Source organism: Rattus norvegicus, chromosome 1 (genome assembly GCF_021556685.1).
Source record: "Rattus norvegicus strain SHRSP/BbbUtx chromosome 1, alternate assembly SHRSP_T2T, whole genome shotgun sequence".
NCBI lineage: Eukaryota > Metazoa > Chordata > Mammalia > Rodentia > Muridae > Rattus > Rattus norvegicus.
The window spans coordinates 119,830,042-119,843,782 of record NC_141534.1 but is presented as its reverse complement, the minus strand read 5'-3'; the positions used below and the strand labels follow the sequence as shown (position 1 = coordinate 119,843,782).

At 37.5% G+C, this 13,741-nt stretch overlaps 1 protein-coding gene across 2 annotated transcripts in view; it reads right to left on the bottom strand.

Moving 5' to 3' along the window:
• Gabrb3 (gamma-aminobutyric acid type A receptor subunit beta 3) overlaps positions 1-13,741 on the bottom strand; it is a 234,617-nt gene that overhangs the window by 51,813 nt on the left and 169,063 nt on the right. For both annotated transcript variants that reach the window (XM_087623534.1, NM_017065.2), the window contains 1 exon segment: positions 12,959-13,179. In XM_087623534.1, coding sequence (XP_087479660.1) covers positions 12,959-13,179 — 221 coding nt within the window.

The following is a 13,741-nucleotide window of genomic DNA, read 5'->3' as shown; positions in this document are numbered from 1 at the left end:
TTATTTTTATAGCGTTTGACTTCCAATAGTTCATCACTCTGATGCTTAGTATGTTCATGGTTGTTATATCTCCTCGCCGGCCCTGTAGTAAGCATCTAGTGTTTTGTCTTTAGCTATAGCTCTTAACTTAGAGTTCTTAACACCATCACCTCACGTCTTTGGCTACTATCCTTATGGTTCTTTTTTTCGGAGCTGGGGACCGAACCCAGGGCCTTGCGCTTCCTAGGTAAGCGCTCTACCATTGAGCTAAATCCCCAGCCCCGCTACTATCCTTATGGAATACACGCTTTCACCCTTTCACTCTGAGCTTACTTGGCTCTTGACTCAGATCTGAATTTAGACGTTTGTGCAAGTCTGTGCTTCTAGAATACTTTTTGTAGACTGTGTATAATTAGATCCTGATTTATTTCTAGATGCTCTGGATCTGTCAGTCTAGCTTTTGATTGGTCAATCCATTTACATTTGAAAGTGATTGCTATTAAGAAAGGACAGGCTACCACAGCAATGCCAATTGCTTTCTTTGTGTTTGGGGGCCTTTTCCTTCCCTCTTTTTTTAAAATCTGTTTTATTCGTTGTTTAGTGGATTTGTTAGTATGATTTGACTTCCTTCTCACTTTGTTTGTGGTTATTTCACAGATGCATTCTTTTTCTTGTAATCATGCATAGTAAATTTGCTATCTTGAATTTATAACAATATACTTCATCGTAATACATTATCTTCAATTAGCTCTGCACCCTTATACTACTGGCATTACAAACGGTGAACATTGCACGCCAAAACAACTACTTGTATGCATATTTCTTTTGGGGAAGGAACAGTGAGACAAGGCATTGCCATGTGCCAAAGCTATCCTAGGCCTTGCTACAGCATAGTGCAGGCTTGTGATTTGTCTACCTCAGCTTGCAAAGTGCCAGGGAATTTGTCATTTAAGTCATGTAGTGAATTAAAAAATTCGAAAGGGAGATTACAAGTAGCTTAGTACTGGACATCATTACAACTTCAAATGCTTTCGTGTCAATGTCCAGTAACTTTTCCTTTAAATTTGAACACTTTCACAGAAGTGGACCTTTTTAAACAGAAACAAACTTTTTTGAGGTTTACTTATCTTGGGGAATTTTCATTTCTTCTAATTATGAAGAGCTGTTTGTACATACAGCATTGTATGCTGCAGCTTTTTTCCCTACCATACATATTATCCAATTGGCTGTGGCCTCCAATGTTTCTGGAGGCAAATGGGCATGTAATATTTTGAAAAATCCCATATCTGGGATGCATCCCTTCCTCTTGATACTGTCAACATTGTCTCTGAATTTAGTGTCTGAAATTTTGGAAATAATATGTCTCGACATAGATCTCTTTGGTTTTATCCACACTGGACTTCTCTGGGAAATTTGGATTTGTATATTTATATCACCCGTTAAATTGGTGATGCTTTCAGGTATTATTTCTTCAAATATACTCTATCTATCTATCCCACTCCATCTCTCTCCTCCCTCCACTGGACTCTATCTCTCATCTTCTGAAGATGCTATACATTTTGTATTAATATTGTCTTCTCACTTGTATATTGGGCTCTGTTACCTTTTCTTCTTTCTTCTCTCCTGCCCCTAAGATTTGACAACTTTAATTGCCATATTTTCAAGTCTATGAACTCTTTTTTCTGTGTGTACAAATCTGCTGTTCAACCCTGCTGGAAAAGTCATCGCTTTAATTATTAGAGTGAAGGGGCTCAGCACTTCTGTTGGGTCCCTGCGTCATTTCTAATTCCTGGCTGGTTTTGTGTAATTCATCCACAGTCATCTACTTCCTCAGTTCTTTCTTCACCCTTTCTCATACCTCTTACATGGGACATGGAGATGAATGAGTTAACATTTTATCTAGCAGATTTTGTGTCTTAGTAGCTGTCAATTAATTTTCTTCCTTTGAGGTAAGAAAATATTTTCGCTTTCTTTGTGGGCCTTTTGTGGAATTTGATTATAAAAATATGATGAATGAAAGTCAGATCCCTTCTTGTCTCCAGTTCCCTCATTCTGTACAGACTGCATGTTCACTGCAGAGCTCTGCAGCCATATAGGTATGTTTGATTTCTGCCAGGACATTAGTCCTAAACAAAGACTTCGGGTTACTTAGAAGTCTTAGGACTGCATGCCTTGCCTAGAAATTATTATAGCTTTCAAATTGTCTTGCATATATAAATAATTTTTCTTATTTGCTCATTTTCCTATCTTTCACTTTGTGCTTTTTTTTGCAGTTTACTTCATATCCTCTGTAAGGGAACCTATGTGCCACCATCAGTTTGTAGCCTTTATAAGCTATGCCATTTTCTTTCCTTGCCTACACTCTGAATTAGATAGAACACAGTACTCACTGCTTCAGTCCACTTAGTGTTCAACATACAGTTTAAAATACAACTTGATGGCTTAAAACATAGGTCCTAACTCCTCCGTCTGTTGTTACTGAACAACTAGGGAATGGAATGCGATGTTGAATACAGTTTCTCTACCATTTTAACATGTTGGAACAGGTTTCTTGAGGCAGGGATTCTCGCAAGGAAATCTGATAAGTATTTAAGGATGAAATTAAACCTCATCTTGGTGCACCCCCCCAAATAAAAAGCAAAAAAAAACCATCAAATTTCAAGTTATACAAGAGTTATAGTAATAAAAAGAGCATGGTACTGGTCTACAATAGACTTATTGATCAGTGGAAAAAAAGATATGCTGTATAAGCCAACATTCCTACAGGCACATGACAAAGAGACTAAAAATACACAAGAGAGGGAAAAACCAAACCAAACGACCAACCAACGAACCAAACAAACAACACCATCCTCTTCTAAAAACGGTTTTAATCAAACTGAACAGCTACAAGTTGAAAAATAAAACTGGATACTTCTTTATCTCTCATCCTTCATAAAACTCAACTCCAATTGGATTAAAGATCTCAAAGGAAGTTCAGATAACCTAAATCTGATGGAGAACAAAGTAGAAAATTCAATTGAACTGCTTAGCACAGTAAAGAATTTTCCAAACAGGGCACTAATGGTGCAGACATCAAGACCTACAATTAGAAAATGGAATCTCATCAAGGTAAAAAACTTCTGTGCATGAAAGATGCCATCCTTCAAAAAAGTCAGCAGCATACAGAATGGAGAAAAATCCCACAGAGAGTATCTAGATTATATAAAGAATTTAAAAATCGAGACCTCAAGGAAACAAACAGTCCTACTAATATTGGGCATGGAACTAAACACAGAGATCTCAAAAGATAAAATATAAGTGGCTAAGAGACATTTTGAAAAAAAAGTTTGACATTTTTATTCATCAAGGACATACAAATTAAAACTGCTCTGAGATTTCTTCTTATTCCAGTTAGAATGCTAACACCTTGGGAAAGAGAAATGCTTACCCACCTATAGTAAGAATGCAGCTTGGTGCAGCCATATTAGAAGTGCAAGAGTCCTCCAAAGGCTAGAAAAAGATCTACTACATGACCCATTTAGACCACTCTTCAGCATATACCAAAAGCCTCTATATCTGACTATAGAGAAAAATACTCATCCATGTTCACTGTTGCTCTCACAATAGCCAAAAATTGAAAACAGCCTTGATGAATGAATATCAGGTTGCTAAGAAAAACAAAATCATGAAATTCTCTTTTCCATGGATATAACTGGAAACAATCAATCTGCACAAGGTACATTAGGGTCAGACAGTATAATATCCATGTTTTCTCTTATCTGTGAGTGTCAGATTGGAATCATCAGGTATGTGTATTTCATTTGGAATAGCCATAACTGCTTGGAAATTAGTAGAAAGCCATGGAGAAAGCTAGCAAACGAGGAAAACACAGTGATATAAAGAAAGAAATGGATGGTGCAAAAGGAAGGCTTAAACAGGGAGTGGGATGGGAGTCAGGGGAGGAGAGAATATTCAGAGGAATCAATAACTCTAAAGATCTTTTGAACACATATAGAAACATACAATTGTAGAAGCTTTCTAATGGACACATATACAACACACACACAAACACACACACACACACAGAGAGAGAGAGAGAGAGAGAGAGAGAGAGAGAGAGAGAGAGAGAGAGAGAGAGAGAATCAGACAGTTAAACTGTTACCACATTCTAACAAGGCAACAATGTACTTACCAGAAACCACAGGCTAACAAATAAAGAGCCCAGTGTCAGGAAATGGCTCCCTCATTTAGATGTGGTGGTAGTCCTATAGACCTCAACGTTACCAGCTATTGACAATGTTATTCATTATCCTTTAGAACTTGTTCTTATTGATGAAGAGGGCATATATTTGAGTCATGGAACATGGAGAAAACAATCTGCTACTCACCTGAAGCTTCATCTCAATTGATAACTTTCATAGTGCTAAAAGGTACATTACCAGAGATTGCAGAGACTTGATGTGCTAGGGTGGGATGATAACGGGGAGGGGGAGGACTCTACACTCTCAGAGTAGAAGTGGAAGGAGATAGGTGGAAGGAACTATGTGAGGAAGGGACTGAGAAGAGGGGGGCAGTGATTAGGAAGTAAAGTGAATGAATAAATTAATGCAAAAATAATGAATCTTTAACTATTGTAAACACTGCAAGCTACAATAATGATCTCCCCGGCAAAATATATCTCCTGGTGCAGTAATGTCAAGAACATGGGATAAAACAACTACATTCTGACTGGATTTAAGACCAGTTCCACAAGAAAAAAATCATTACTGGCACCATTATTAGACCAAGAACCTGAGGTCGAACAGGAAATAGGCCCATTCTACTAAATGGGCATAGCGTTAATCTGACTTGTTAATGAGGTTTCATTATAACTATAGATTAATGTACCTCTCACCTCTCATTAGAGAAGATTCTTTTTGCAATAGATGGAGATTAACACAGAGACCCACAACTGACCAAGGTCCAGCAAATTAATGTTGGCCAAATTCTTAGCCTATATTATATCTTTCCTCCAACAGCTCAGGGATCATTTGGAACAGGAAGTAGAAAGACTGTAAAAGTGAGAGTTTGTAGATAGCTGCAATGAAACAGTGCTTTCTGTACACAGTACAGAACAGCACAGCAGACCAAATGTTATCATCAATAAGAGAAGTGGTATATCTGACAGACTGTTGGCAACTGTTAGCTGCTGTGAGAGGGAGAATCAGTTTTCCTGAAAGTATAACCCTGATAGGTTGACCATATACCAGTGGGAGGCCAAATAACTACACAACTTAGACATGATTATTTTTTAAAAAAATATAATTAACTTATTTTTATTTTATGTGCATTGGTGTTTTGGCTGTATGCATGTCTATATGCAGGTGTTGGATACCTTGTAAGTGACAGACAGTTGTGAGTTCCAATATGCGTGCTTGGAATTGAACACATGTCCTCAGAAAGAGCAGCCAGTGCGCTTATCCTCTGAGCGAACTCTCTAGTTGTTTTTTAAAGGACATAAAGTTGAGTGGGTATAGAGAAGGGAGATAGATTTTGGAGAGCATTCTGAAGCATTTTGAATGTTCAAAACACATTGTACAAAATTCTTAAAGAACTAAAATATCTCAAAGAATAAAAATCTGCCCAAAATATTTCCATATGAAGTCTATATTTACATGCAAATATTTAAAGGAACATCGACATTCTTAGAAAACCCTGTATCATATACAGGGCATGCAGAAAGAAATCTTGACTCATAATAATAAAACACAAAAGAAATAATGAAACACATATTGGACACTGGCATGATTAGTACAATGTATGTGACATGGCACACACTATGACATACATAACAGACACAGCACTACAAAGTCTCTAATGTATATAAATAAGTCCTTAGAAAATTTCAATTATTTAATATTTTCTGGAAATTTCTCTACATCATGAGTTTTAACAGGAGTCAGATTACTGAAACCCAGAAAACTTTAGGAGTGTTTATACTCATATTTAAAGGAGCCATGTCTCAAAATAAGACAAACACATGGACAACAGACATATGAGGATGCTATCATGAAAATTAGAAAGAAGTATTGGCCAGGATGTGAAGAAAAGAACCTTGTGCTCTGGTGGGGATGTAAATTAGCACAGCCATTATTCAAAGTGTTATATAGGGTATTCAAATCACTAAAAATATTAAATAAACACAAGAACTAGTAATTCCATATTTACCTGAAGTTTTAAAATCAATTTGTTAAAGAGATACCTACACTCCTATGCTAAATGCAACACTGTTCACAATTGTGAAGTTATAGAAACAACCAAACAACCATTAAAACACATTAACAGAGAAAAAGGTGTGGTCCAAACAATGAGACATTGTCCAAGTAACAAAAACAACAACAAAAAAGTTTTTTTCTTTTGTGACAACATCAATGTAATCAGAACACATTATGCTATAAAAATAAGCCAAGCAGAGAACCATGTAGTATGTAGTATCTAGGCCAATCAAACTCAGAAATAAATAGTAGAATGGGAGAAGAAAGAAGAGGATAATAATAACAAACCAAACCTCAGAAAGGAAGATTATTTTTTAGATATACTACACAGCATAAAGAATAAGTGTACTGTAACAACTTTGAAATTGTTAGATATAAATTCCTAAAAGAATATTTCTAGTGTACTCACCACAAAGGAGATTAAATAATTAAAAAGCAATGCGATACCTGATTTGATTCAATTAATGCATGCTGCATGAACAAATCATGACATCACTTTTATCCCATGAATCGATATAATTATAAATTGTTAATGTATAATAAACATTTAACAATGAATCAATATAGAAAATAAATATATGACTGTCACAGCAAGGGGTCATACAAACATAGCTTGAAGTGATAATATCTACCTCTGATGTTTATCATTGTTCAATATCATTGTTAAATATAAATGCTGTAACTGCTGTATGTTTCATTGGCCAGATTTCAATATATATTATAATTTCTAGAAAGTTCTTAACAGTCTCTCTCTCTCTCTCTCTCTCTCTCTCTCTCTCTCTCTCTCTCTCTCTCTCTCTCTCTCTTTCTCCTCTCTACCTGGGAAGTAGTAGAATACATAGATACTGGCTCCCCAAAATGGAAAGTACAAACCTCTGTGTCATAGGAAAATGAGCTAGGGATGTACACTGTCAGCACATTGCTGCTCAGGAAATCGAACTCAGTGCAGTAGAACATGAAAACAAACTATTTTAAGTGAAGGAAAAAATCAGTGCAATAAAAAATGTAAGTATAAAACTAAAATGTTAGGAAGGATTAGCTAAATTATTGGAAATAAGAAGAGATTAGCTTGGTTGGATGTTTTTGGATTCTTGGTGGTTTGAATGAGAAATGTCTTCCATAAGCTCATATATGGGATATATACCTGGTGCCCAATTTAATGGCATTGTTTGGAGTGGTTATGGTACCTTTGGAAGGTGTGGCCTTGCTGAAAGAACTATGTCATTAGGGGAAGGTTTTGAATGTTGATAGCCTGACTGGCACTTCCAGTTTTATGTCTTTCCTTGGTATTTATGAATAATGATGCAATCTCTGATTTTCTTGCTCCTGGCTTCCTGCCTCCATGTCTCCCTTAACAATATGGCCTCTCCTCCTGGAACTGTAAACCAAAATCAACTCTTTTTCTATATATCTTTTCATGTACAGTGTTTTATCACAACAATAAAACTAATACAGAAGTTGGTATTAAAGACTTGCTGTTGTGAAAAACCTGACCATTTGAATTTGGAGAAGAAAATGAAAGGTTTCGAAACCTTGATCCAGAAAAGCTGTTTTTGTGATGTTTGGAGACTATAAGGAAGTAGAGCCTATAAAAATGTAGAAGATAGAGGTTGCATATTTCGATATAAGTAACTGGAATAAATATTAGTCATGGGATATTTTGACAAATAATGTACATGCAATCTGTCCTTGACCTAAGATCTTGCCAAAGGATTCACTGAAAATATTAAACATTTATTGATTGATTGATTGATTGACAGATTCGGCATATCGTTGATTCTGTGGATTGGTTAACACTGAGAACTATTCTGCAGATGCATAGTAAAATAGAGTTTTTTGGACAAAAGAAATACAAAATGTACAGTTTACAGAGAAAAAGAGAGCCTGTAATATTAAAGAGATAAGAAGAAGAAGTGACTGCCTAGGCAGCACCAGAACAATGAAATTAGAATCCTTAGGGCAAAATACCAATGAAGTAAGCTTTCAAGTTGTGAGGAAAAGAAAGAGCATGAAGAGTTTCTGAATCCTATGAAAAAGAACAACAAGACAAAAACAAACAAACAAACAGAAATGTGCTTACAAAAGGTACTGCTAATATGGTCCAAAGTGGGAAGAATCCATCCCAAGCTTGGCAGAGCAATCCTTTTAGAATTGGTTTTGGAAGCATGAAAATGCAAGAATGAAGGTATCGGATTTTTCCTTCATCTTTCAGAGACTTGTTGCGAACAGGCATGGTTTACCAGAGAATACTAAAAACAATGCCATGAAGGGCCATTGCATAAAGCTGAAGACTGAAGGATGGGTTGAGTGGAGACCCTAATATATTGGAGGCCCCAACGCCTCTAGGAAATCAGAAGTTTTTATGTTGTAAATAGATAGTTGTACTGAGGGACCATAAAAAAAATACAGCTTCAGAATAAAAAGCAAAATCAATTATAAGACTCAATTTGGATCCTTGGAAATCTATTCTAAGTTTGATTTAATATTGCTTTTAAACTTACAACTGGTTTCATTAATAATTTTCTGTAGTTTTTAATAGCATGTGGTAACATCACCATGTAGTGTCCAAAATATTTCACATTTCCCATCAAAATATGCTCACAGGCTTTAATGATCATCATTCAAACTCGGGTGCTTTATAGAGCAAGTGACATTTTATTTGAAACCTCCTTATTAACACCTAGCAGAGAGCAAATACCCAATGTTTAATGGGGCAAAGAGAGACAATAAATAGCAAAATAGGATCCAGAAATTGAATATAAGCTAGAGAAGATGGAGAGGGAAGATGATCCCTCTGGAGAGATGTCCCAATGGAGAGGGACAGGTAGCAGGGAAAGCAGAGCAGCTATGCAGGGGCAGAGGAGGGCAGCCAAGACCTTCCCAATACCTTGAAAGGCATGACTACTGAAAGGAAAGTTTAAAAGGAGCATGCCCTGTCACGACAGCAATGTGCCTCACCCAGAGATTCCTAACACCTTAGCTAGCTAGGCCTGTGCCTCTCAGCCTGCCTTTGCAGTCAGCTGTGCCAAGTCAGTGACCATTAAGGAACACATGCAAACCTCGATCTCAAGGAACTGGAGAAGTTGGAAGAAGCAGTCCCCAGTGTCAGTAACCTTTCACTCCATCAGCAGAGTGAAGGATCAATGCTTTCCCAGAATAAGGCTGATCTGACGTATTAATGTATGACACTTCTGGTCTGTAGCCAAAGATCTTTATCTTCTCCAGAAATTTCAGAACCCCTCCCCCCACGACCTTGATGATTCATGGCTATATGTGGAGGAAAAGAAACTCAGAAACAAAAAGTAGTGGCAGATCCCCAGTGGAAAAATAGCTGGAGAGACAGGATGAGGACAAGCTCAATATTCAACTGTTGGAAAATTCAACTGCAAGCCTCAGGAACAGTCAGTACAACTTACACCCAAAGCCCTGAGGAAATTGTCCCCATCTTGGTGGGACTCAAGAGTGCAAAGACAGCAAGGCAGAATTATGGGGAATTTGCTCTGTGTGTGTGTGTGTGTGTGTGTATGTGTGTGTGTGTGTGTGTGTGTGTGTATGTGTGTGTGTGTGTGTATGTCTTTTACATTCCTACACACAATACAGAAGATGACTGATGAAGAAGGTCAATCTTAGCTTTCTGATGTTTTTGTGTAAAAGCAAAAGGCATTCGGGAAAGAACTGACTGTAGATGTTGAATTTTGCTCTTTTCTCAGGAGCCTCTGTTATGTTGCTGGGCATCATAAAAATCCACAATTCCCAGTTAGCCTCAAGCTGCAGAGACAGCCAATGTGCACAGGTAAAGGGTGACACACTGAGATGCTGTCAGCTGGGTGGATTCTGTACATTATAATTACAATAAACTCTGAAGAGTTAATAAAGATATCATAGTACTGTAAACTGAGGAATGTCTGATCCTATTTACCAAAAGATGCGGTGTATAATCCAGACGTGAGATACTGGCATAGCCTTGGCTTGTTACGTTATCACCATTACTCAGTAAGTGTAACAATAAATGAAAGAAGAGCCGAGGGTAGGATATAGAATGATACTGACAAGAGAACCTGTGCTTTATTTTATAAAGAAACATTACCTATATTTCTATATGGAAGACTGGAGTACATTTCATAGACTAGCCCAGGAGGAATAAATGTATATACAAACTTTAAAAATGAGTATCTTTAATTATTAATGTGCTTCTTCTGAAAAAGCTCACGTTAAGGATTATGAATGTATACTCTTTTAAAATATCAAGATAGAAATTTGTAGACTAGCCAAGTTCCATGAAGTCAAATGACACAATGCAGAGGTTGCATACACAGGACATGCTATGTATATCAACTAATATCCTTTAGTTGACATCATATGCTATGATGATTTGTGTAGATCCACAGAAATATGAAGAACTATTACAGACATAGAAATTGAAACACACATGACAATTGTTCTCAGAAAGGAAAAGGCTTCATGGAAAGCTGCTTCCTAATTTCAGGTAACTGACAGAAATTCAACTGAAAAGATTATCTTTAGATCACTGTACAAAGGCCAATACAAAAGGTCCCCCTGACTTATTACTGCATTATTATTTAATTTCAAGGCCAAGTGTGAGCTATAGATACTATTTTTAAAAGTATACTCTTGTTGGTTTTTTTCTGTCTTGTCATTTTTCACTCTTACATATTGTTTGGCACTAAATTTAACACCTTTAAATGAGATTTGTAAACTTATTACACCACTTGCATGTGTATTATATAACTCTATTCCCGTTCCCTGAAGTTAAAAAGTCCCTTGATTTTAATAAAGACAAATTGATATACTCTACTGCTGGCAAGAAAATAAAGAAAGCAGGGCCAGAAAAGCAATTCACAGGTCAAAAACCTCACCACCAAGCCTGACCATCTGAGTTCAATTCTAGAAGCCCACACGGTAGAAGGAGGGAACCAGTTCCTTCAAGCTGTCTTCTTCCTCTTTGCAGGAATACACAACTAAGACATACAAACTACCTTGGTTTCTTGAGACACAGTTTCTCTGTGTATAGCTCTGACTGTCCGGGAACTCACTCTTTAGATCAGGCGTTGGACTCGCTTGCCTCTGTCTATAGAGTGCTGGGATTAAGGGCATGCACTATCACCACCCAGCAAGATTATGTTTTAAATGAAGAAAAACAAACAAAATGAAGAGAACCCAAAAAACGTGTTTTCTTTTAAAAATTCAAAATCTCAGATATCAATTTTAGTTGATATATGCTCTTAGCTTTTCCCCATTAGACACACACACACACACACACACACACACACACACACACACACAAACATGTACACACATATAGAGAAAAGTATGGCACAAATACATATTCCCTGCCTCTGCTGTGGTGAGGGAAGGGGACAGGGAGGTAAATGGCTTTCCATTTAATGTCCTGGGATGTCTCACCACTCTTCTCTGTGACCAGAGTCCTCTCAGAACTTCTTACACTGAAACCAAGTGTCTCACTGTGTTGCAAAAATATAAAACATTAAACCTGGCCACAGTGATATCAGACTAGACTTCTGGGAAGTATCACCATATTTTTTGGCATATGCCCTTTACTCCCTTATATTTGGAAAGGTCTTATATTTTTTTGGCAGAAATTCCAACTTTTGCTCCAATACTGTGGTTTGTTTAAAAAGAAAAAAAGATATTTAGCATTTTCCAGGGAAGGCAAAGTTGAGTAAATGCCTCTCCTATCTAGAGGCTCTCTCTATAAGTCACAGTGTGTAGTTTCCAACAGCTCCAATTGAGGGTGTACACTCAGCTATGAGAATCTTCTGACAAAGGTCTCAACTCAAAACCTGAGACAGATTTTCCTCTAAGAGACTCATATGAGTTCTATTAAAAAATCGTGGGGCTCTCCTAGAAGGCTTCAAGGGCACTTCTAATCTAGGGCATCAAGAAAGCTAGACAGGCACATATGTAATTCTATACTAAACAACAGCAGAGAACCAAAATCAGTATGAAACCCATTTGGAGACAGAAGACTTAAGAATACCATTCAGGAAAGTTATACAATTATTATGCAGCGGAATGGAACAGCATAGGAAGGTCAGGTTATTTCCTGGTAATCAGAGAAGCCCTGGACCTCCTCGGTGCAGCTCAGGAAGCAGCTTGGTTTTCAGGTGAGGGACCACATCCTAAGCCCTGAAGAAATGCTATGTCCTGAGGAAGGCTCTCAGTCTCTCCATAAATATCAGTGGCCCTGACTTCATAGAGTACCACTGACACTGTACCTTAAATCTTCACAGAAGATATCTTCTAAGCAGTAGCTTTGAAAAGAACCAATTAAAGCTTCTCAAGTGTCCGGGCAATATTAATTACAGGTCTAAGTGCTATGATATGGAAATCTGTGCTCTTCGATATGGCAACCCATATATATATATATATATATATATATATATATATATATATATATATATATAAAATGAGACTACTTTGCAAATGTTCATGACTATTTATAGTAACAGTAATGACCCACATCTGAAAGTGATGATTTTTTTTTCTGCAAAGCTAGGAATACTTCACAGATATTTACCAATTAATTTAAGGACATGGTCTCACTTACTAGAATTATCTCAAGTGAGAAACGCAATGCCAGTGCATCATATAACTTCAAAACTGGCCCTGCAGAGCAGACAGACAGACCTGAGCCCATACGCAGCCCTGCAGAGCAGACAGACAGACCTGAGCCCGTACGCAGCCCTGCAGAGCAGACAGACCTGAGCCCGTACAGCACTGTTCCATCAGGGTGGAGGCGGATCATGCGGTTTTTCACTGTCACTCCGTGCACAAATGACTTTTTGTCATTTAAGAAATATGTGTCAGGCACCCAGAGCTGGTCAGCCACTCGATTGTCAAGCGTGAGGTTGAGAGGGATCCCAGAGTAGGCGAGCCTTTTATCTCTCCAATATTGTTGGAAATACATAGTTAAGGTATAATCCTGGGGGGAAGAGAAAGCAAAGAAAGAAAATTAGTTTGTGTTCAACACAAGTATAACTCCAGCATGCAATGACAAACTCGGGCTGAATCCCATGTCCTGAAATGGGCAGAAACAGTGCTGCTTCCTTAGGAATGAAATCGTTGTGTTTAAAAAGCATAATGTGTAAAGACATACATAACACACATAAAATTGTACTTAACTTAGTTAAGGGTACCAGACAGGTTGCATTTTGAGGCAATCATGCAGCAATAAAGAATAAGAAACCATTATTGTAAAATCAGATGGCTGGCAAGGAACTTGATTGGATCCCTAGGTACATACTTTTCCACCAAGCAAACAGCATTTTAACCAAGCTCTACAGTGACCTCTATTTATAAAACCATCTATGTAGTTGCAGCTACTTTCTTCTGCCTTTACAAAGGCTACAAATACAGGCCTTCCGGAAACATCCAATGGAGATGTAGTGGCCTTTGGGAGGGTTCTATGCCCCAGTGTTCACATGTTCTTTTCCTCTCAGCTCACCCTAACTATCCTACACTAACCGGTCCATAATCTCAACTGC